Raw genomic sequence first — 23,585 nt, forward strand, 5'->3', positions numbered from 1 at the left:
TTGCAGAATGATGATGATGGTGGTTGAGCTGAGGACAGCCCAAAAGTTGGCCTGGTAAGATTGGTTTGTGCATTCTGCATTCTGCATTCTGAATTCTCTCTCTCTCTCTGGGTTCAATCCGAAGTCTGTCCTTCCCTGCAAATCTCTCCTTTCCCAATAGAATCACTCATCGTCACCTCCCTATCCTCTTCCTCTCTCTGCGATGGTCACACGAGCGGGAAGCGCAATATCACTCACCATCACCTAATCCCTACTCCCTACGACGATTTACTCAGAGAAAAAGTCGCAAGACACCGACTGTCCCTGACTCAATTCACTTCACTGCACTGCGAACAAGAACTTGCCGTGAATTATCGTATGTGTCCATGTCCGTGTCCCCGTCCCCGTTCATTTTCTTGCTCTCTCCTGTTTCGCCTGTTCTCCTACCCCATCTCTATCCACCGCTCGTCGTCCAGTCTCTCGTCGAGCGATTTCATTCTCTTAGTACTAGTATGTGTTGTATGTATCATGCAGCAGAGTACAGCACACCATTGCATCCTTGTTCATGACGACAGCGGCTATTAAGGGCATCAATTTCTCAGCCGATCGCGGGCTTTTTCTAGGAGTGAGCATCGTCAGCTGTGTGCATTGTCACCTCCAGATCTGCACTGCTGGCCTCGTGTGTCTGTGTCCGTGTCAGGGTCCGTCCTGTGTTCTGACTTTGTATGCGCCCAGACCTCGGAACTCTCATACCAACACCAACACCACATACAAACAAGCCGTACCCGACTACATTACGACCGGAACAAGCCCCAGCCAAGCCCAAACCAGAATCAGAACCGACACACACACTATCAAAAAGTGGCAGCCACCACACCACTCGCATAGTCCGCAATCGATACCTGGACTATTCCCGACTAAGAGGGCGCTAGGTCAGGGAAGAGGACGCTTGTTCCCGTCCTCCTTCCTTGCCCTGCCTTGTCTACTCTGCCCTCTCTGTCTCTCTGACCCTCCTCCTTATCCGCCCTCCCTCCTCCTCTTCAGCCGCTCTCCCTTCCAACCACACTCGCCGCCGAGTGCATTCCTGGAAGAGGCCGGCTGAATTGCCTCTCCTGTCATTGTCAACTGTGCTGCTGCACTCCGTGCATCCATCTCGCAATTCACTCCACTCCACCCCGGCTTGACCGTCCCGGACTCCACCCTCGCACTTACGCTTGCAGGCGCAGTTGACGGAAGGATCATCTGCAGTCCTGCGTCCACTCATTCACTTGTTTCTTACTTTGCGACCAACACCCGCTCCTTGGACTCGACGCATAACCTCCCGCCAGCAGCTTGTCTGCTACCTCGCCCTGGCCTCCGTCAAACGTCGCACCACTCTCCCGCAACGAGAAGGGCATTGCCAACTGCACATCTGTCAAGATGCCCAAGATGCCCGGCGCATCCAGCAATGCAAAGAAGCAGACGCTGACCTTGGCGCAATTGTCATCTTACGATGACATGCTAACAGATGCCCTTGTTGATCGGGTATGCACCAATCAAGTCTCTCAGAAAGACTTTTCAGCACGAGTGCGCGCATTGAAGGCTGACTGATTCGCAGGCCTGGTACTGGACTACAATCCCCAAGAACCGAACATCCTACCACCCCTCACGGGGTGTCAAGGAAGACGAGATATGTCAAATCATCCAGACTCATCTGATCGTCAATTCCAATGTCGACCTGGCCGAGGAGAAGCTCCTTGCGACAGACGGCCTCAAGAGATTCTTAAATGCGCTCAAGACCCCCAAGGAGAAGACCGACTTCAGGCAACACCTCCGTCGCTACATGCAGATCTACCTCCCCGATTGCCCCTTCGAAGTCAGCAGCACGAACCGATATACAGTTACCACCCACGAGGCCTCCATCGTAGCGCGAGTGCCCATAAAGCGCAACGAAACCGTTAAATACCTCTCAGGAATACAGGTTGTGATCACGCCGGAGGAGGAGGAGGTCTTGTCCTCCCGGAAGAAGGATTTCAGCATTGTCGTGAGCAGCAGGAATAGGATGACCAGCCTGTTCATGGGCCCTGCGCGCTTCGCCAACCATGATTGCGGTGCCAACGCCAAGCTCGTTATTACTGGTCAGGCTGGCATTGACATCGTTGCTATCCGGCGCATCGAAGTGGGAGAGGAGATTACTGTCACCTACGGCGAGAACTACTTCGGTGAGGATAATTGCGAGTGTTTGTGCCAGACTTGTGAGAACAACCTCGCCAATGGCTGGAGACAGCCTGACGGCGTTGTGCCAGTCAAGCGGAGCATCGAAAATGATTTGCTGGCCATACAGGGCTACAACACACGTGGACGACACAGATATGGAAGGGGAGACTCGAGCTCTAGGACGCCCTCGGTTAACCCGGACCTCCGACCCAAGGTACCTAAGGGAAAGTTGAAGCAGCTGCGCGCAAGCGACCGAGCCTCTACCACCGACTCGAGCCTGGCTGGAGGACCAGAAGCCTCGTTGAGGCGCAAGCGAGGCAGGGAGAGCCTCGCGACACCTCCTGTCACCCCCGCAAAGAAGCAGAAGACGACTCGATACGAGATCAGACCTATCCCTAGTCTCGTTGCAGAGCGTAGCGGTAGCTCCGATGCGGAGTCAGGTAGTTCACTCTCAAGGTCAAATTCCTCGAATGGAGAAGCCGTGCTCACCGATGTTACGACCCCCGAAGACACGACTGAACCCGTAGATGTTCCTTCGGAACCCGCGCAGGTCGCACGGGTTCTAGAGAACCTGAAACAGGAGCAAGATGCGGGAGATTTGACCTCAGGCGATTTGCGGGAGGTCGCGCTGTTCCCAGAACCTGCGATCAGTCAACCTCCACCGGTGCCGCTACTTCGTACACCTCAACCCCCACCAAGAGCACGCGGCCTGTCCATCCATGACATTCTCAATACCCCGTCAGAAGCAGCTACTCCCGACGGCCGGACCCCAACCGACCGATTTGCTGCTGCGTTTGCCAGCCAGACCTCCGCGAAGGCGGGCGAGAGCCATGGAGCGCCACAGATCGAGAACCAGCAGCTGGCTGCAACAGAAGGACCCGTGTCACCATCCCCAATGATTGCGCAGGATCCCGAGGAAGCCGTGGATTCAGTCGAGACTCTAGCAGCTGCTGGAACCCCAGCAAAGCGCGGCCGTGGACGACCTAGGAAGCACCCGAAGCCCGATGCCAGTCCCCTACCGGAGAAATCTGTGGTCGTGCCGCCACCAACCGCCCCAAATGACGAGTTGGATGATCGTGATTCCCCGGCGCCTTCAAATGGCCCCGTCACCTACCGGGAACCCGGTGACTACCAGCTCACTCCGCGCCTCCTCGCCGAGCCCGATATGGCTTGGGTGCGCTGCTCCAACTGCACTACCGCCTTTGTCCAACAGAACGCCTACTATACCCGTTCCTCTTGCCCGCGCTGTGAGCGACACTCAAAGCTGTACGGTTACATCTGGCCGAAGACGCAGCCCGAGGGCCCCTGGGATAAGGAGGAGCGCGTGCTGGATCATCGAACTGTGCATCGATTTCTTGCCACCAGTGACGAGCTGGTCGTGCGAGGCAGGTCGACACACACGCAAAGCCAGACCGGCACACCAAGACGAGATGAGAGCGAGGTGAACATCAAGCGAGGGCGAGGAAGACCTCCAAAGAGGTCTAGTCTTGCTGGAGAGGGGCGCTCTGAGGCGGCAGATCAGGAGCGTGGCAGCGCGGACCTCGATATCAGGAGGAGCGGAAGGACGCGTAAAGCCAGCTTCAAGGTCGGTAGTTTTTAAGGTGCTACAATGGCCATGTTCAGATTAATTCTGAGGCCTGACCCCACGAGCAGCATAAAGCATCACTAGTTGAGAGAGACATGGTTTGTCATGGCTCGTGTTTGGAATTTTTTTTGATCGTCTCGCATGGCACGGCGTCAGAGTTTTGCTTTAGCACCCTCGGAAGACATCGCTTCGGCCGATCCATCGAATGGCTAGATGCATTGTGGCTGTCTGTAAATATTACCTAGTTGTCAATTGCATCTCCTGACCAAACAATTCTCCACGGTCGAAACCACAGACATTTAGTCAATGCTGGTGCACACATTGAAGTCACTGATACTTGAATAGCGCTCACTAGGTAGAAGAATAGGAGTAAGTTTATACGCTTCTATGAAAATTGGGCCTACGAGAATAGAGACAGCACTGCCTCATACCGGTGCGACGTGGATCTGCCAGTATTTCCGCCACTGCTCTGGCATCCCGTCGTTGTGCTGAGGGTCGTACTCCCTGCTGATCGCGCCGCCGTCCTCCTTGTTCCTCCCGGACAATCCCAACACGCCCAGCCGCTCGCCCGTGTGCTGGTACCGCACGAAGTCCCTAGTAGCAAGCACGTACTGCATGATCCCGTCGCGCCCGTCCATGGTCGACCCCGTAGCCCACGACAGCAGCAGCGGCTCGAGCAGCGGCGCATCCGTAATGGACGGGTGGGCCGTCCCCAGAGACGTCAGGAACCAGCCTCCCCCTTCGTGGCCGTCCTTGCCGCCGCCCTCCTTCTCTGACTTCCCCCCCGCTGTGCGGTTGTTGACGCCCTCGGCGATGTCCCGCACCACCTCGAAGTGCGGCCGCCCGTGGAACAGGCTCGGCCCGGGCCGGCTCCACGTGCTGCTGTGGCAGATGGCCAGCGGCACCGAGACGTCGGCGTTGAGCGGCCCGCTCTGCTTGCCCGGGTCGAGGACCACGGCGCCCGAGAAGGGCAGCCTGGAGGCGCGGTTCGGGCTGGGACGCAGGGCGCGCAGCACGCCCGTGCCGCCGTAGGAGTGGCCTGCGAGAGTGAGGTGGGTTGTGTTCAGGCGGGCTTTGAAGCTGGACATGTCCATGTTGCGTGGCTGGCGGGCGTTGGGGAAGGACGTGGACGCTGCGCCCGAGTTGAGCGCGCGGATCACGTCCACGGTGGCCTCGATCTCGGCCTCGCGGAAGGAGAGCTGGGCTTCTTTGAGGGCTGGGGTGTCGAGCTTGCCGGAGCCGTCGGAGGGGGGCTCCAGGTCCTTCAGCCCGAAGGCGTATCTCCACCGCGGTGATCCATCCTCCCCTTTCTTGATGATTGGGCTTGCGGGAGACGACCCGTCCCGGTGCTCGATCGCGGCGACGACAACGCCGCGGCTGGCTAGCTCGCCCAGGTAGTGGGTGTAGTCGGTCCTGGAGCTCAGCATACCGTGAGTGAAGACCATAAGTGGTAGCTTGCGCCCATCCTCGTCTTGGTCCGCTACACTGGCCAGGTCCCCGCTGGTGCCGTTCAGGTTCAGAAGCTCGGCCGGTGGGATGAGAGGCGCGCCGACTTTGGCTGGAATTTGGATGCCGCTGGCTACCAGCCACAGGCCACCAGTGAGAACATTTCTGAAAAGGAAGTTGTCCATCCCAAGAAAACGGGCATACCCCTTTGCCGTCGCTGATACAGGCTTCGGGAACCAGTAGTACTTTTCAGCCGTCGAAGCTCTGGCCGTGTGTGACGTCGGATAGTACAGCGTGAACAGCACGGTTTCAACCTCGAAAGCATAGCCGACCCCAGACTTGGACTTGAATTTGGCATCGCTGACCCGCCTCGGTGCCTCAAGCGGATACTCAATATCGACGGCTCCGACGCTGTATGGCCCGGTGTATCCGGGGAGCTTGGAGGCGAACAGCGGCTGTGAGATCAGGAAGCGGTAGGTCACCCATAGTGCGACGATAGAGAAGAGAATGTAGCGGACGGTGAAGCGCGGCCGAAGGAGCGATGATAATAAAGGTGTAAGACGATATATAGCTGCTCTGGTCCATTTTGTGATGGTCGGGATGACCTCATAGCGAATTCGGTCGAGTATTGTTGTCGAGGACCTGGGTCCCGACTGTCTCATCCATTTTGGGATTCCATTTAGGTAACGATCCTGCGCCGGGGACATATCAGGACTTAAGATGTCGTCCTCGAGACCCAATTCTGTGCTTGTTATCTCGTCGAAAGGCTGCATGTTTTGTACATGTTAAAGGAAGTCATCTTTTGATGTCTTGCGCTTTACCAGCTGACCGGATTTCGGGGAGTCGGACTTCGTCATCTGAAGCCGCTGGGTGGCGAATAAGTGGATGATCCTAACCCTGGCTGTTGTCTAATTAGATCTTAGGTCTCGGCCATTTGGGGGGGGGGGGGTGGAAGGGGCTCGGTCCACCGAAGATTCCGTGTATTGCAGGAGGCATATCTTCAGCTTGCTCACAATGTGTCAAGTTATTCTATAAAACTTAAATAAACCCAAAGTTATTCAGACTCGTTGCTTCTTTGTTCCCGCGTACGCATAATATGTACCGGCTCATTGTCGATGCTTATATTCTGAAGACAGTGCGCATCGAGACCCAAACGTACGAATTAGATTCAAATAGATTCTCGAAAAGCCAAGATTTTGCCTATTTACAAGCACGGAAATACGTACTACAGTATTTATCACAGCATATTGTGGGACTTTATTTGATGCCCATATCCGTCCTTCAATGCCCCTAGACATGGCACAGCTTACCGGTGTCTAAGTCGTAGTCCCAGTTCTCGGTTCCTACGCCCGACAGGATATACAGGGTCTCTGTCGGGTCATACTTCCTCTTGATACCAAGCAGCTTCTCATAGTTGTCTCCGTAGAAAGTTTTCTGGAAGTCCTTGGTGTAAGGGTTACCTTCATTCAGGTACGCGCCAGAATCCGGGCTCCACTCCCTCCACATTGGCTCCTTGACCTCCTCATACCATTCAGCAGCCTCTCGTAATGTAGCCTTTGGTGACCCAGCATCAACCGAGTCGGCGCTAGCTCCAGTGGCGATCATGTGAAGGTATGTGGAGCGCCAGGCGGGCAGAAGCGCACCCCAGCGCTCCTCAGGTGCGTTGATGACGCCAGGGCCGCCCGAGAGTCCGATCGTGGTGAATGATCCCGCTGTTTCGTTTTTAGATGCCAGCACAGTTTTCAGGTATGAAACTACCTGCTCGTTAGGAGTGTCGTTGAGCTCGTGCCGGCCAAGCAGACGGCTTGAGACTACGCTCTCGGCGCCTGCAGCATTATCACCAGAGATGGCGCTAAAGAAGGTTGAGTAATTACTGGGAGCTCCAGCGCTGAAACTTATGCTGAGACTGCTGTTGCTCTTGTTATATTTATTCTGAAGCTTCGTGACGACTGGCCGGACAAGTGCTTCCATCGCCTCGGCAGAGGTGTTGAAGGCCCAGAATATTTGGCTGAGAGCTGCTCCCGTGAATGGTACTTGGATATTGGACGTCGGAAAGAACTTTGTAGCGCTCACTCCCGTCGCAATGGTGGCCGCACCGGCCATTCCAGCGTCCATCAGATCGGGGAGTTCGCCGAGGAACGCGGCTGCTGCTTGCCACGACAATTGCTTGCTGCTATTCGAGCTGTCCGCTGGAACCAGCAGAAGTGACCCGGTCACAACATTCGCAGGCGCAGGGTGGTGCTTGATCACGTACTCTGTGACAACGCCGTACTGACCAGGTCCACCTCCGCGGAGCGCCCAGAAGAGGTCCTGGTTCTGGACGTCGTTTGCAGTCAGAATTTCTCCCGTGGTGGTGACCACAGTCATCTGGAGAACTTGATTAGAAGCCAATCCGTGGGTGGCAGCCAGCGGTCCATGACCGTCCCCTTGTATATATCCACCAAGGCCGACGCTAGGGTCCTGACCAGTCGTGACGACTCTGCCCTGCGCCAATGCTGCTTTCAGAACATTGCCCCATTGCTGACCACTGCCCACGACAAGCACATCTTCTGTGCTTGACGCATTTGTAGCGCTCCATGCTTGGTTGCGTACAATGGACCGGAAGTTGCGCGTCCAGACGGAAAGTGAGTAAGCACCTGTGGATCTGCAAGAAAATAAGAAAGTCAGTCAAAGCTAGTGACTTGTATAAACTTCGTTTTCACATACCGGGCGTTGAGGTCATGTCCAGTCCCTTTGACGGTAACACGGATGTTACGTTCGGAGGCCCACTTCAATGCTGTGGCAATGTGGTCTTCGGTTGTTGCATTCACAATATATTGAGCTAGTCCTCCAATGGTACATCCTCGTTCGGCTGAGTAGCCCGAGGCCTTATCGGGAAGGCATGAGTTGTTGGCATACAAGGGATAATCCACTGATTCCGGCTGCATCGAATGCCATGTGCCATTCCCCCAGGCGTTCGAAACGTCCTCACAGTCGAGTTTAGAGTCGAATGGGTTACCGGGCCAGCAAGAGGAGGCTGCCGGCACGGTACGGAGCAGTGTCCCGTCGATGGATGCGTTGAGAGAAGCCCATTCTTCGGTGGACGGCCAGCTTGCATCCGAGGGGGTGGCTCTGCAATTTTGTTTTGCCAAAATTGCTGCAGCAACTGGGCTGGCTAGGAGAATGTGCAGTAAGTGCATGATTCAGTGAGTGGAATGAAAGAGGTGGGCTGAACGAGTGAAATCAATGGACTTTATGAACGAGAAGTCCAATGAAGACTGGGAACGAGCTCACATGTTCAGGAAAATGTACCATGATGTATTTATCTCAAATGAGTACGAATGTCGAAAATATTCGTATACGAATACGTATACGCTACGCACCCAGTTCTCCCAGAGGTGTCATTGAATACGCTGTGTAAACATTAACTTGCAAATATGTGGAACTATCTATTCACTGTGAGTAACGGTTCCAACGGGCGGGCCGTCGTCGATAATTTAGCTGGACTGCCCGCTTGGCAGTTGAGGTCGACCAATCGCACTATTTGCGTATACTTGGGCCCGCGATAGCACTAAATGGCAGCCGCAATAGCAGGGAGCTTCCCGAGACGCACTGGCAAATTAATTGTCCATGGGAGCCCCTGATGGTCCGCGAGCTCCCCGCCACTCGGCATGCACTGGTCGATCCATGCGAAGGGGATAAGTAGTAGGAAGGAGTTATGGCTAGTGGATAATATAACTCGCCCGATTTTGGGGGTCCTTCTGGGGAAGCATTATCCGGACTTTGACATCCAAGCTACATTTCCAGATTTCCATAATGTTGGCCAGATGCAGAGTCGTGCAACCCGATGAATTGGCAAGATAGAGCAGTTTTAGATGACCTGAGGTGAGTTTATCTTCTTCTGCATATCGTCCTCTCGACCACATAGGCGGAGTAGGCCTTCAACAGAATGTCTAAAATGGCACCTCTACTTCCACTATCGGCTTCGGCACCTCTGGATCTGGCATCCACAGGACCCACCCTCACAGCCCCAGAGGTCATCTAGATCAACATCCTGTTTTTGATCCACTCCGACAATGTACATTCTAGAGCGCTAGGGGGTATAGGTAGCAATAGATGGCATACCTGCCGAGGACGTTATGTTACATCACCTTCAAGGAATAATTCTCCCCTCAGGTCCTCGTGTGTCTTCGTGGAAGCACACAAGACCAACGAGAAATCAACATGCATATGAATCTTTCCCTCGGATTTCAATAAATAAAGAGGATCAACTTCTTCTGAATAACTCATTCCCGTGCCGTTGACACTGGCTGAGTTTCGCCATCCAAGACCGGCCGCGTCCAGATGCTTAAGACGAGGCTGCTCGTGTACGTGACTGAGTTGCTGAATCCAGATCAGCATCGATGTTACCCAAGAGACTCTCTCGACTCGCAGTTTCTTTAACGCGTAGAAGACCGTCCCAGGGACTGTAATTCATGCGAAACTCTCGTCCGCCTTAGGCATACATCTGACAGTTGTTCTGGCTAGCTACTACGTGTTAGCCTCAGAGACCGCAAGAGAAACCACAAGACTTTGATGACCAATAAGCTGAAATCATTTGAGGGAAGTAAAGACAGGAGTTCCAGGTGAGTTTTGACGCATATTTCAGAAACTGGCTGTTGGCTGGCTATTAGAGAGTCATTTCCCGAGGACTGAAAGGTCAATGGAAACCTTGACTTGTCTAGCTGGCTGGAAATCATAAGAATGCTCAGTAAATATCAAACCAAAGTGCGCATACTATCAATAGGGGAACCACGGGAATAATCTTGGGCATCACATTACGTAGGTATGACCTGCTTGCCGTCAACAGTCTATGCATAATGTAGTCTATATAAGACACGGCACCAAATTTCTCGTTCTTCTTCTTCAAAAATGCTAGAATTTCATTCAAACATAAGGCTACCTCATCCCGGAAGTAATTGATTCTTATTTTATCAAAAGTTACCCTTACGGAGACGGGTCGATTTCTGAGGCACCTTGGGGTTAGGGCATCTCAGGCGACAAATGACATCACGCGACAGAAGAATTCAATTCATGAACCCTTGAAAGGCCACTGCCAGTCCCACAATACTCACATCCCCCTTCCTGTCAGTCACGAACGAAATCATGAAACAGTTCATACGACCAAGCGCCGGGCTGCGCTTAACCTCGCATGTACACTTGCACGTACGGCCCTTCCAGCACACATATACTACATCATCTTCGGCAGGAAAGGATAGCATTTCAGACGCAAGCAACGACAAACAAGCTCAGCAAGCTCCGCATGACTCAGAACGAAACAATTCAGCACTTTCGGACACCAACTCCGCATCATCGGGTGCCGCCAAGAAGAAGACAGTCGCGGAGATGGACGAGGAGTTACGGCTAAAGCTCGAGGGCATGTCCGGCGGCGGTGGCTCGGCAGGGATCGAATACGAGAATGGAAAGGCGGAGGGGCTGAAGAGAGGTGTCAAATCCAACATGTTCAGGGTTATCTGAGGATTCAAAGGCTGCCCAGTCTCAAACTAGCCCTTCGTGGGCCGATTGACGGTCACAAGGCAATATTCGATATGCTCAAGGCGTTGATCCGTGGTGGGGTCGACGAAGGCAGCAATTCTGGGGGCGGGCTTCGAACTATAACCTTACGAACTACAGCCAAATCTTGACTCGACACGACAAGTTGCATCTTGGATGGAATGTTGTCAATTTGGGCTTCATCCCCTTGTATGACGGAAATAAGGGGGTGTCCCATCAGGCTGATTCCCGAATCCGACTCCTATGGCTTTGGCCAGCGATGGGATCTTCGGGTTTAAACTGACTGCTCCTTAAATGAAGCATGGTGTTTCTCAGCCGCAGGCGACCAGGTCGCCCAGCGTGGGGCGCCGTGTCACAATATGCAGGGCGTGAGAGGTTGCTTGGAGATCCTGAAGGATGGCGAAACTGTGGGCCAGGTCCGGGGGTCATTGTTGATAACGCCTGAATGCCCTCTGGCCGACCACGAGGGAATCCAACCTCTGTTCGACGACGTCCTCTCGTTTTATCGCCCACCAAATCTATCATTTGGTTCTGTCCAACATCCGGCGAATATGCAACTCCAATCCGCCCTCGCCCTTGCGGCTTTCGCAACGGCGACCCTTGGCCAGCAGTGTTATTACCCCAGCGGGAAAGTCGGCACGGCAGACATTCCCTGTTCGACCTCTTCCGACAACACACACTGCTGCGGGAAGACTGGAATATGTCTCAGCAATGGTTACTGCATGGAAACGAGCGAGGATTCCGGACCTCTAGGCCTGTACCGCGGGAGCTGCACAGATCGAAATTGGGGGTCTTCATGTCCGCAGAAATGTTTGGGAGGTAGGCTGAAGAAATTCACGAGGCGCGCTCGGCGAACGGTCACTAACGAGCCAAATCTAGACAATGACTTCCCAGCCGATGCCGCAAGGGTCGCAAGATGGAAGAAGAATGGAACGGATTGGCTTTATTGTTGTGTTGGCTCAGACTACGACAACGATTACGCTTCAGCTTGTTCAGACGATGGAGTCCCCTTCGCTCTTCCCTCTGCCTCTCTCATTTACGGAGTCGCCGCGCTCTCCAGCGCTGAGCTTGTTTCGAGCACCGCCAGCTCGACAGCCACGTCCGCAACATCAGCTTCCGCAGCTACAGCAACATCAGCCGCTGCCAGCTCCACGGCAACATCTACGGGCGACACTTGTCCGGATTCTGGAGCTCAAATAGGTGCCATAGGCGCTGGAGTCGGCGCCTCTCTCGGCGTTTTGTCAATCAGCGCGATCATGTGGGCATTCTGGGAGCGTCGCCAGCGGCTGAAGGCTGTGGCTCAAGCCGTGCCGTATTCTAAAGCTGGTTATGAGGCACCGGGCGGATTTCAATATGCTTCTGACTCGACACCGACGGCCTCTACACCGTCCGCACATGCGTACAATGCGCCAATACCAGTAGTGTATCCACATGAGATGGGCCCCAACGAACACAAGGTTGAATTACCCGGAAGCATCACGGGTGTTGGTAGCCCTAGGGGCTAGGATCTGTTACTTATTTCTTGCGAAAGTTTAAAAAAATAAAATTTCTCGTCTAATGATAGCCAACATGATCATTTTGGTATGAGACCAGAATAGACGGCTGAGATGAGGTCTGTAATAAAGAATTGTTACTATCTGTCGTAGCTATTCTAGCTACACCAGCTTCGCTAGGTCAATCCAAGGCAAGATTATCCGGGACGCGTTGAAATCAAGTCAGTTGTAAGCTAGGTGTTAAAATGATCGGAGCAAAGAAGGTTTTCAACCACAATGCAATCATAAAACCTCGATTCCGACGGAAATAGTCACAGCCAAAGGCCCAGTCATAGATCACGAGTGGATCGGTATGTCCGACAGTTGACTTTGTTTAGTCTGCCGGGCACGCCTCTTTGGGGGCCATGGGCAGCCACACAGCTTAGTGATCATGTGGAAAGTGAAGGGCATCTGGTAATTTACAAAAGAACATGGGGAAGGCTCATGATATGGAATGAGGTACCGAACAAAATGATCAAACACCGGTGAACGTTGTATTGCTGTGTGGCACTGTCTGTGTCTAGGAGCTTCAATCAACATAATCCCTCCGAGTTATGGATCATTTCACGCAATTAATGTGCACCCTCGGCGCACGTGTGAAAAATTTAAGTGGGTGTAAATTTTCATTTTGCAGCAATATAGATGGGCTGGATCAAGCTCTTGGGTTAAACCCGTCGTCTGAGCTGTCATCCGCGTATATGGAGAAGACAGCCGTGATAATAAGCAGAGACGGTCACGTCGCCGGAACCTATAGTGAGAGTCCAAGAATGGAGAGAGAAGCGAAGTTAGGCCGTTTGGAAGACGTGGCGGCTCCCGCCTTGAACGCTCACCACAACTTTGCCATCACCAGGATCGACGCCTTCTGCACTCGCGCCTCCGTCCTTGGTCCAGACAACCTGCCCATTCATACTTAGCTCAGTCTCATTGTATGCGAGGGGCACAACAACGCTTCCCGTCAACCCGGCAGGTGCTGAAACCACCATCTTCAAGGTAGAGGATTCTGTTACCCATTCCACCCCAATGGGCCCCCTCGGCGTGGGGATTTCACCCCGGGCCCAGTTCATCCCGTCCCACATAGAGTACGGGGCGAACAGAAAGGCCTGAAAGCCGGGCATCAGTGGCCTCACCCCCAGAACGTAATTGGTCATCAGGGGGACGATACCAGTAGACCAGCCGTGCGCCATGGACGTGAACCCGGCCTCGTAGGGCTCGCCCCCGGGGCCGATGCCCTCCCAGAATGTCGAGAACGGGTCGTGGCTCGACATCCACCCGTACAGCCTCTGGATCTCATCAAAAGCCGAGTCTGAGAAGAGACGGAAGCGCGCCGCGATCTCGAAGAAGCTGATGAAGGCGTACACGCGCTGGTCGAACTGGTCATCCGGGCTGAGGGCGCTGCTGTCGTAGAACGCGTTGCCGTAGGGCCGCGTCAGCGCCTTGGAGAGGTAATCTAGGATCGAGTACCCGTCTTCGAAGTCCGCTACGTCCGCAAGTATTGCGATGCTGTTGCCATCTTGCGCGTGGACGGGACACTTGGTGGTGCCGTTGCTGTCGTCCGGGCATGGCCCGCCGTCGAATAGCGCCCCGACGCTGCTGTCCCAGTTTTCGCGCATAAGCGCTGGGCCGACTGCCGCCGAGCGCTCTCGCCATCTCGCGGCATCCTCGTCCTTTCCGTAGAATTCGGCCAGGTCTGCCGCGTGGTCGAGGGCCAGGACGTATAACGCGTTGTAGTACGTGATGACGCCCGTGCGGGGCAGGAAGGCGTAGTCGCCATAGCCGGCGCTGTTCCCCAGCCCCTTCTCAAGAAGTCCGTCGGCGTTGGTGCAATTCGGATAATAGACGTCGAGGACTTTGACTATGTTCGCGTAGTATTTATCAAGGTAGTCGGTATCGCCGGAGTACATGACCAGATCATACGAGCAAACCACCCACCAGAGGGGATAGTCAAACAACGGGAGCGTATAATTACGAATGCTCGCCGGCGGTATCCACCCATCTTCTCTCTGGTGATCAGCCAGGTCGGCGAGCACGTTTCGCGCCGCAGTGGGGTCTTGGTGGCTAAGGTACAGCGTCATCGCAGATATCGCGAGGTCACCCACGTAAGGGTCGCGATCGCGCTTCGCCCCGTCGTGCAGCACGAGCTTGTCTACCAGGCTCGGGCTGAAAGCGTCGCGTGGCTCCGTGTCGTTTGCCCGGAATATGTCGGTGGTCAAGTCATTGGTGTGGACCCCTTCAAACCACCACTGCGTGAAGTTGTCGTCACTGCACTCGAACCAGCCCTTGAAGTTCTCCGGCGTACCGATGAAGCCATAGCGCGCCAGCGACACGCCTGAAATCGACACACTTCCAAACCCCGTGGTATACGGCGCGTCTTCGTCAAGAGCCTGCAATGAGATGCGCAAATATCGAAAACCATGGAAGCCGTCCGAACAGACCTTGTGATCCTCGGGAAATTGGCAGCCGAGCTGATTCGTCCAAGTGTACGGCTGCTTCTGCACCGCAATCTGGTCGGTCCCGTTGGTGAACTTTTCTCCTGCAGGTTGGTTGTCCGACCTTGTAAAGTCGCTTCTGTTGGTCAGGAATTGGAGTGTTTCCGAGAAAGCAAGAGTGATACCAGGCAGGGCCATCGTGTTGGACAGGTCCGGGTCGGACGGTTCAGCTCCGGCGAAGTCGATGGACAAGATCCCGGCGTAGTTCTGGCCAAAGTCCAGCACAAGCGATGGAAGATCTTCGTTAGGACCGTTTCTTGTGAGTGTGGTGATCCCGCCTTGAAGAATGCCGTCCGGGTTGCTAATATTACCAGTGGAATATTTGGCAAGCAAGCGGGCTGGAGAGACAGTGGTGCTGGGGGGACCCCTGACATATTTGACCCAGCTGAACTCGTCTGCAGGTGGGCCACCGGTGCCTTGTTGAGTCGCTGGCATAGCCTTTGTCAGTACTATGAAAAGCCACGCTACAATGAGGGTGGTGAAAGGAGTGAGGTTGTGGGGATGCCCACTGAGTGGGGCCATGTTGAGGCGCGTTAGGAGCGTCTTTTCAGGTGTGCTGTGGTTGAAAAAGACAGAGGGTTGAAAGGTAGAAGTGTGACGGATCTCGAGCAACAACGAAGGTGTTTCTATGATCAGATTGTCCCAAATAGAAACAATACTCACGAGAGCCGTAATCGCCCATGTCGAAGTCAAATAAAATCACAGAGGCTCTCCACTTGAGAAAGTAGACCACTAAGGGAGAGTTGATTAACTTCCCCGGGGTTACATCAACCGCAGTAGCTCATTTCTCGGCCAGTCAAGGAAGAGTCAAATGTTCAAATAATTGGGGTGGCAGCCGGGATAATTCGTAGCATTGGGCACAGTAGGCGGTCGCACCTGAGGGGAGACAGAGCGCCATGCAGTGATAGTGACGATGAACGAGGTCGGGAGCTGGATGCTTGCTGGTGTGAGAGGCATCGTGCGGGGAAGTTCAGGTGTAGGCAAAAACACATACAACTGACGGTGAGACTGCAAGTCTGGGCATTCGATCCGGATTCGGATCCCTCGCTTCCTCTGCTGCCTACTTTGACTTGAAATTGGGCGGGATAATGGTTCGACATTTTTATCCTGAATTTTGTGCTGGTCGTCAGCCTGAGTCGAATCGATCCTCGAGTTGGTCCACACAAAATCTAGGAGCTCGCGTAGGTAACTCTTCACGCTGTAACGCACCTGACTGGGCCTCCATCACTTCTCTGATAATGCACATGCGTGTGTGTTTGGCTCTTTGAGCGCTCGACCCTGGAACCCAAGGCACGGGAGCTTGCGCGTTTCTTTTTCAAGCGGACTTGGGGCCACTCAGGTGGGAATACTTGCCGGCTTGCTGACCGACCCAAGAGATTCGATCCAAGCAAGACGAAAGTCTCCAGTATCGCATTATGTACAGGCGCGTGATTATCAACCCTATGATTTTTGCTCAAAGCCAGGCGCCCTGTGTAAGAAAACAAGGCTGATGTTAAGTGTGACCTGCTCCAGATATAAGCATCCCGAGGCTTATCCCGGAAAATTTGAGAAACTGCACGCGCAAGGCAGGTTTCTTCTCCATGACCTGCCGCAAAATAGAACTCCAAAATAGCAAACATTGGGGATATTTTACAGTTCTGTACATCCAACAGAACAAGCTCCTGTATGTCATGGACCGGGATTCAGGATCCACTTCGTCCACCAAGTGGTGATACCACACGAAATAAGATCCAAGAGCAATGGCGTCTTCCTGCTTCAAGTGATATTGGATGGAATTTTAATTGTAAATTCGAGTTGCTGTGCGGTTGCTTAGGCATTGCTGCTGTGACGAGGCCTCTTGCGCACGCTGCCAGTCGCCGGGTGCATCTTGGCGTTTGTCTCGCGCTTGAGCTTGTCGTCGAGGACACGAGCTAGAAACCGTGTTAGCAATTGAACACATCTCGCCAGATGCTGTATTTGAAATCTGAGCTTACTGAGAACATCGTAACCAAATTGAGGATACTCCAAGCAGAGGGCCTTGAACTCGGGCTCGGCCTCGGCGCGCAGAGTATGGGAGCGGTTGGCCCAGAAATTGGCAACAGGCGCGCGGACAGTTGAGTCTGCCTCGGAGGTGTATGCATATACGTAGCGTGCGTAGGCGATCTCGCCCTTGGCGGTGGAGTTGACGCAGTGGATCTTGGATGAGGCGAGAGTGCGCAGGTTGGGGACCTGGAACTTCTCGGCCAGGGTATAGACGCGGGCATGCTTGAGCAGCTGCTCGCCAGTCTCATCGACCTTGGGGATGGATGGGTCTGTCTCGAGAGTGCGCTGGCCGGGCACTTTCTTGGGGAAGTAGTCGCCGGTGTAGAGGTATTCGAGGAAGCAGCCGACGGCGTCCATATCGTCGTGGGGCAGCTCGATTTGGCGGGGCTGGGAGAACAATGGGGATTGTTAGCAGACCAAGTTCTTGCGATGCGCGTACTGCATAAGAATCCGCGAGACACGCTGCGGTACCACTTACACTGCCATCGTCGCTGAACTGGGCACATGCATCCCTAAAGAACGGGCTCAGGACCAGCAGAGCCTGGTGTGCCGTCAAGATGGTTTCCGTCTCGGCGGTGCCGACAATCAGGGTGACAACGGGGCTGGTGAGGTAGCTGATGAAGGGAGTGCGTTCAGGGACTGGCTCCTCCTCGCCCTCGTTAAGGATCTCGGAGCGGCCGGCGACTGCGGTGGTGTCGTCCTCGCCCAGGCCCTCGGCCATCTCGACATCGGCGCCAGGGTTGGAGGGCGAGTCCTCGATTATGCTGTCGTCGTTGATGTCGGCCATTGTGAACTGTCGAGAACGAGATCTGGATCGAAGGTAGATTTAGGATGTGTCGGCGGAACTGGAAATCGGTGGTAAGGGATCGAAGTTGCTGCTTTGCGCCTCAGGTGCGGCGTGATGAAGACGCGGAGAGACTGACGTTTAGGAAGGCGGCGAGGAGCTGTAGAGGACCCAACTGGCAAAGCGCCAGGGAAGGTGGAAAAGAGGGGCCGGCAACGCGAGGACGGGGAGGTAGACTGGATGGTGTTGAGCAGCGCCGTGATGCGAAACTGTACAAAAAATAAAGTGGGAAGGCTGGGCGATTGAATCGATCAATCAATGGCACCGCAGCACCGCAGCATCGCCTGGGCGGCAGGCGAGCTCTGCCCTGGTGGTGAGGATGAACACACGCGCAGACAGCCACAGCCTTCCGGTACCCCACGGACAGGGGTAGGTGTGTTAGCTCCAACGCCTGGGCAGCTCTGTCATTGGCGAATTCCAGCCTCCTCCCCTCAGGTACAGCTCAAGCTCGAGCTGAACATGGCGTGGTGTTGGAGGAAGCTATGGCCAGCTGACCAGGTTCATTCGAGCTCGACTCACTCCTGTCATCGTCCCCGTCTCACACCATCTCGGCCTCTCCCAATACTTCAATACCATTGTTACCAGCCACTCTTCAAATCTGTCTAGAGTATCTTGTCTTCAAAATCCGACAGGCAGGGTATATTAATGCTAAAGCCCTTCCGTGCGGTCAGTTGTGAAGACTGAAAAGGACGGCAGCAACATCTGACTGAGAGCAGGCTGTGGCCGAAGAATCATCGCCAGTGCACCTACGGATGGCTTCATGTTCTTGTTCACAGGCATGAGCGGCTAGCTACCATCAAAAAAGGAGACAATGGCTTCCGACCTATGTAATGCCTAGAAGGCATTCTATATGATTTACTTGGTTGTCTCTGGACCGTGCAAAGACGATATGCGAGAAGGCCGACATCATAACTGATGGAGAATATCTCCAGCTAGCAAGCAAACATCTTGGTCGTGCTCACATTGAGCCGACTCCATTGTTCGCCCTTCCACCACGCAGTCAATATCACCCATGGCCAGTAGTGGTGGTACAGTGCCACGAATGGCCACGGGTCCCAAAGCTCAAACGTCCCATCCTTCCAGCAAAGAATGTGAAGCAGCAGCTCCCCTACCCCATCGACGAGGAGCTCTCCGGACCTGGACTTCAGTCTCAGCAGATTCAAGAAGGGAAGCAAACCCCGTGTAACAAGGTCATGCCCGATCCAGTATCGAGGCGTCGCGTTCCGCGGAGGCCAGACCAGCCTGGACGCGGAGCCGAAATTGTCCTTCTTCGACGACTTCGGCGGCCCGCCCACGGCAGACATGTACGCGTCAACCATTGCCCTCATCTGAATTCCCGGCTGCGCGAACAGCGCCACGGCAGTATGTGCCCGCGGGTTGCACTCGATCGCGTACAGCCTCATCTGACCGCTGCCGTCGTCCTCAGCCATGAAATCGAAACTCAGATGACCCGTGAAGCCGGCCCCCGCTTCCGCGGCGAACTTGGTCGTGAAGTCCAGCATCTCCGCGGTCGGCGGGTCGTTGTGCGGGAGGGCCTCGTAGTGCATCAGAAGCTCACTGCTCGGGCACGCGGTGAAGACCTTGACGGCACCATCAACGACCAGGGCGTGTGTGCAGTATTCCCTCCCGCCCTGGATGAACTGCTGCAGGATCCACGGCCTCTGCTTTGACATGGGGAGGCGTCGGACGAACGTCTCGGTTTCGTGGGTGGTAGAAAGGGGAAGGAGTGTCATGTTGCCGCGGTTGGCGTCGTCCATGCCCACAGGCTTGAGAATGAATTTCCTGCTCGGGCTGTCCTTTGTCGCGGAATCCAGGGCGTCCAGGACCTCGGTGTGCGACGTGACGTCGTACGTCTCAGGGACTGTGAGCTTAAGTGCCTTGGTGTGCTGAATGAAGGTCGATTTCTCGTGCAGCGTTGAGGTCGTGGGTACATCGAACTGAATGCATGCACAGCTCCGTCCGCTCCTTAGGGGCATCTGGTCCAAGGCCTCCTTCACCATGGCATCTTCCACCGCACTCGCGACGCCTGAGCACGAAACCCACAGGTCGACTTGCTCCTCCTTGACAATCTTGCAGATGTCTCCGGTGTACGCTGTCCTGACCTCCTCTTTCTCTCTCTCACTCATGCCATCCCTGACCACAGGCTTCTGCAACGAGTAGACCGTGTCGAAAGCCAGACTGTATGTCCGCCGACCTTTCTTCCACGGCGTCCAAGCAGCACCCGTGCCGATGTTAAAGTCAGCCGCCACGACACGGTGACCGCACAACCAGAACGCCCGTGCCAGCGTCAGGCCTTTGGTCATGCCTACGCCGGTGACGAGGACAGTCCGCTGCCTGAAGAATGGATTGGAGCGGCATTGGGTCCGGTGGAAGAGGGCTCCGGTCAGCGTCAACGGGGAAAACGGCAGGAAGTAGGCCAGGACTGGCTGGGGCACTGCTGTGAGGGCAATGGCGAGAACGTAGCTTATGGGTAGGGAAAAAATGCTGAGTGACAGGAGGAAGAAGGTTTTGATGTGGTCCTTCGCCGTCAGGCGCAGAAACGCGAAGCTAGGGATGGACGCCGTGATCCCATGCGGCGACATGGTGCCATTGGCCTGGGAGTGAGCCATGGTTTGCTGCAGCACTGGCGATAGCTGAGTGCTTGAGCTTTTGCAAGAAGTGTTTCCGCCCAAGACGCGTCTACAGCTCTTTGACGCGGAGTCTTCCCCCCCTGAACCGCCCACCCGATGTATCTAGCTTGGCCTTCTGCGTCAGAGTTAGCAGTACAGCCTGTTTCTCGCTCATAATTCAAGCGAGACGCGGCTCGGGATCGACACCCGCCAACCACCGCACTCGAACGCAAGGAGAGAGCACTCGGCTGGTTTGCTCCATGATGAATCATTCAACGAGCTTACTACATGCGGTTCAGGAGCTATCGAGGCTTACAGGGATGGAGCTCTGTCGAATGCGGGACGGTCTCGTGGGCTAATGCAGCGCGGTCTCGTACCGGGCACACATACATACACACACTTACGCATTAGTGACGAGCATGAACCGCCGCTACTTGGCATGTACCTGACAGCTTTGACACACCTAGACACGCCCGCCCCTTCAATTCTCGACTCAAGCTCCCCTTTATTTACATGAGCCCCGGATCAGGAAAGTGTTCAGCTTCCGCTCAAGTGGAAACGTCGTGATCGAGTTGTGTGACGCTGGTAGAAATCTAAGATTTACTAATTACATTGCTTGCTTTGGATGGATATCATCGCGGCCAATGCCACGTTTTAATGTCGCTCAAATTTATTGAGTTACTTTTACTCTTCGCGTCGTGAATTGTCATCGATCGTCTCACAAGACCCTGAAGAGGTCAGACCGCTGGAGGCTTTTCATATGGCAGGATAAAAGCACGCTCTATCTAATGAACACCATTCGTCTTTGCAACCTTCTCAACATGAGAGTTCTGAACCTCCTTGACTCCGTTGCCATTGGCATGGCCGTTCGTATGTCCGTTTGTGTGTCCATTGGTTTGTCCATTAGTGTACCCATTGGTGTGCCCATTGGTGCCATTAGCCACCTTTGAGGCAACCTTCTGCTTCAAGCCATCACCATTCTCGGCCACAGTGTCCATGACACTCTGGTTCTCAGATGCCAGATCTGTGTATCCAGTATCGCTACCGTCGACAAAGGCCTCAATACCAGCACCCCCTCGTGGATAGCTCTTAGCGAAGTCCTTGTGCTTCTTGAGCGCAAGGAGCAGCTCGTCCTGGCTCACGTCGTTCAAGAAGGTGCAGCTTCCCAGGGGGTTAGGGACAGCTAGACGCAACTTCCCATCACGTGTCTTGAGAATGGCAGCTGTGCCTTTGTCGATCACAAGGTCGTCGAACTGGGGATGGTCGATGCTGAGCCCGGCGCGTGAAAATAGAGTGAGCAGGCGCGTATGCTCCTCGGCGCTGAGCAAGCCGCGGTGTAGAGCTAATGTTGCGGTGTAGGCCATGTCAATGGAGATGGCATGACCATGTCGCAGTGGTGTCTCGGGAATGAGCTCATGGAGAGGAGACCAGGTGTGACCGTACGCGATCACACGGTCGAGGCCGATCTCGTGTAGGTTAGGGGACTCGAGCTTCAACATTTCGTAAATTCCCTCGCGGTTGATCTTGAATGGTGTGAGCATCATTGTAACGGATCGTTTTGAGATAAATGCTGACTTACGATATCAGCAGCTTTGGTGAGCTCCTCGGAGGAGCCGTCTCCTCGTCCAAATTTGTGCTCAATCAGCTGCTCGCAGAACTTGTCCAGCAAGTCAAACACCTGAAGGTGGGAGCATGACGAGATCTTAATGAGTTCTGCAAAACCGTTTCGCACCTGTGCGATAGGAAGTGACCGCAGGAAGGTGAAGTCCAAGAATGTATGAATAGGGGCATGGTAGGCGCCCAGTCTGTTCTTGTAGTTGCCATAATTGACGGCGACCTTGATGCTGACACTAGCGTCAATGAGACCAATGACTGTGGTTGGGACACGAATGAAATTGGTGTTCCGACGGTAGGCGGCACATGCGAAGCTGTAAAGCAGGGTCAGCTACGTGGCCGGTAGAGTCGATTATTTATAGGCAGAGCTCCAGCCAGTAATTGGCTGTGCGAGAAAGGATATGGAAGCGCTTACCCAGCGACGTCAGTGACAAGGCCACCGCCAACAACAAGGACGGGTTCCTGCCAGTGTCAATATTAGGGTCAACAGCTGCCCTTAGATGGACAAGGTAGCTCGCAATGAATGTCTTACCTTTCGAATGATACCGAAGTCGGTCATCGAGTCACAAATGCTCAACCAAGTATCCACAGTCTTGGCCTTCTCTCCAATGGAGGTCTTGTGGACCTTCAGAGTCAGGCCGTAGTGGGCGAAGTACCTCTCCATCTTGTCACCGTAGAGCCCGAAAACGTTCTTGTCTGTGACGGCAAGAACGCGACCCCACGGCTTGTAACACTCGGCCAGGCCGGGGTTATGGACGTCGAAGACCCCATCGACGAAGGAGAAGTCGTAGGAGATCTTCTCGTAGCCTTCGACGTGGAAGCCCTTGGGCGTCTCAGAGACGGTTGCCTTGAGGTCAGACATGTTGGCAAGGGAGTGGTAGAGTTGAGCAAGGAGGTTGAATGTCAACAATAAACAGGAGAAAGGGCTCTAGAGGAAGTTGAATTCTAGGAACAGAGGGATGAAGGGGGAGCTACGGGAAACGTGTCAGGGCGAGTCCCCCGGGGATACCTTCTTTTTGAGCTGCACATGCTTTACAGGAGAACGTATTCCGAGTTTCTTGACAGAGTGGTGTCGTCACGACTTCCATCGGCGGTTTGGCACAAATGAAAACGTTGGAACCGCCGCCGTCTTGAAAACTCCTGGGATCGCTTGTGCCCGTTGGAAAACCGTGAGACTCGGCGTCCAGCAGTATTGGGACCACACCCCGGAAGAAGCATAGCGAGCAGCCTGGCCCATCGTGGCTACAGACACGTCGCAAGTACCTGGACGCAAGTGGCTAGGTGCCCGACCAAGAGGTATAGTGTACCTTGGTGTGTAGCTATCCGGCAGTGAAGACTCGTTAGGGTCATAGACTGGTCAACGAAGAGCTCGAGTTCAGCATAGTCACTCGTACTGGCACCTCCCCTGTCGCCAAGGTCTTTGTAGGCCACTGTCTCGCAGATGTGATTGTTGAGAATGCCATGTTGGAAATGGCGACATCGAATTTCCCTGCCTCGCACTGCAGCGGACGGGAGAGTGGACCAGTCATCTGAATGCGCCACGCATCGCCATCAAGCAACCCACGGGGCCATGGGACTGGCGGTCAGGTACTCCTGGTCCCGTCCATTGACACCAGGGGTTCGAAAGGGCCGTCTGTGCAGCCGGACAGCCTGGCAGTCTGTTAGTTCCACTGTGGTAGACAGGCACTGACAGGCTCGACAGGTAGTGAGGTAGTAAGGTAGTGCGGCGTCACGCCATAT

The 23,585-nt window shown here is 54.5% G+C and overlaps 7 protein-coding genes across 7 annotated transcripts; 2 read left to right on the plus strand and 5 right to left on the minus strand.

The window, feature by feature from the left end:
- Window positions 1–1,398: 1,398 nt before the first annotated feature.
- On the plus strand, window positions 1,399–3,775 carry J7T55_014207 (uncharacterized protein; the record flags this gene model as incomplete). The annotated part of the gene is made up of 2 exons (XM_053132267.1): window positions 1,399–1,503; window positions 1,577–3,775. The coding sequence occupies 2 exons, from the start codon at window positions 1,399–1,401 to the stop codon at window positions 3,773–3,775; spliced, it is 2,304 nt and encodes a 767-aa protein (XP_052989808.1).
- Window positions 3,776–4,185: 410 nt separating this feature from the next.
- Window positions 4,186–8,385, minus strand: J7T55_014208 (uncharacterized protein; the record flags this gene model as incomplete). The annotated part of the gene is made up of 4 exons (XM_053132268.1): window positions 4,186–5,973; window positions 6,028–6,107; window positions 6,517–7,850; window positions 7,913–8,385. 4 exons carry the CDS (start codon window positions 8,383–8,385, stop codon window positions 4,186–4,188), a joined length of 3,675 nt encoding a protein of 1,224 aa, XP_052989809.1.
- Window positions 8,386–10,330: 1,945 nt separating this feature from the next.
- J7T55_014209 (uncharacterized protein) lies at window positions 10,331–12,243 on the plus strand (the record flags this gene model as incomplete). The annotated part of the gene is made up of 4 exons (XM_053132269.1): window positions 10,331–10,670; window positions 10,733–10,795; window positions 11,054–11,392; window positions 11,618–12,243. The coding sequence occupies 4 exons, from the start codon at window positions 10,331–10,333 to the stop codon at window positions 12,241–12,243; spliced, it is 1,368 nt and encodes a 455-aa protein (XP_052989810.1).
- An 812-nt stretch (window positions 12,244–13,055) lies between these two features.
- J7T55_014210 (uncharacterized protein) lies at window positions 13,056–15,278 on the minus strand (the record flags this gene model as incomplete). Its single annotated transcript, XM_053132270.1, has 1 exon — window positions 13,056–15,278. One exon carries the CDS (start codon window positions 15,276–15,278, stop codon window positions 13,056–13,058), a length of 2,223 nt encoding a protein of 740 aa, XP_052989811.1.
- Window positions 15,279–16,565: 1,287 nt separating this feature from the next.
- Window positions 16,566–17,565, minus strand: J7T55_014211 (uncharacterized protein; the record flags this gene model as incomplete). Its single annotated transcript, XM_053132271.1, has 3 exons — window positions 16,566–16,666; window positions 16,730–17,165; window positions 17,257–17,565. The coding sequence occupies 3 exons, from the start codon at window positions 17,563–17,565 to the stop codon at window positions 16,566–16,568; spliced, it is 846 nt and encodes a 281-aa protein (XP_052989812.1).
- Window positions 17,566–18,554: 989 nt separating this feature from the next.
- On the minus strand, window positions 18,555–20,231 carry J7T55_014212 (carbamoylphosphate synthase large subunit; the record flags this gene model as incomplete). Its single annotated transcript, XM_053132272.1, has 1 exon — window positions 18,555–20,231. One exon carries the CDS (start codon window positions 20,229–20,231, stop codon window positions 18,555–18,557), a length of 1,677 nt encoding a protein of 558 aa, XP_052989813.1.
- A 785-nt stretch (window positions 20,232–21,016) lies between these two features.
- Window positions 21,017–22,707, minus strand: J7T55_014213 (uncharacterized protein; the record flags this gene model as incomplete). The annotated part of the gene is made up of 4 exons (XM_053132273.1): window positions 21,017–21,754; window positions 21,811–22,159; window positions 22,261–22,307; window positions 22,378–22,707. 4 exons carry the CDS (start codon window positions 22,705–22,707, stop codon window positions 21,017–21,019), a joined length of 1,464 nt encoding a protein of 487 aa, XP_052989814.1.
- Between the last annotated feature and the right edge of the window lie 878 nt (window positions 22,708–23,585).

This window comes from Diaporthe amygdali, assembly GCF_026229845.1.
Source record: "Diaporthe amygdali strain CAA958 chromosome Unknown NODE_30_length_622097_cov_64_914702, whole genome shotgun sequence".
NCBI lineage: Eukaryota > Fungi > Ascomycota > Sordariomycetes > Diaporthales > Diaporthaceae > Diaporthe > Diaporthe amygdali.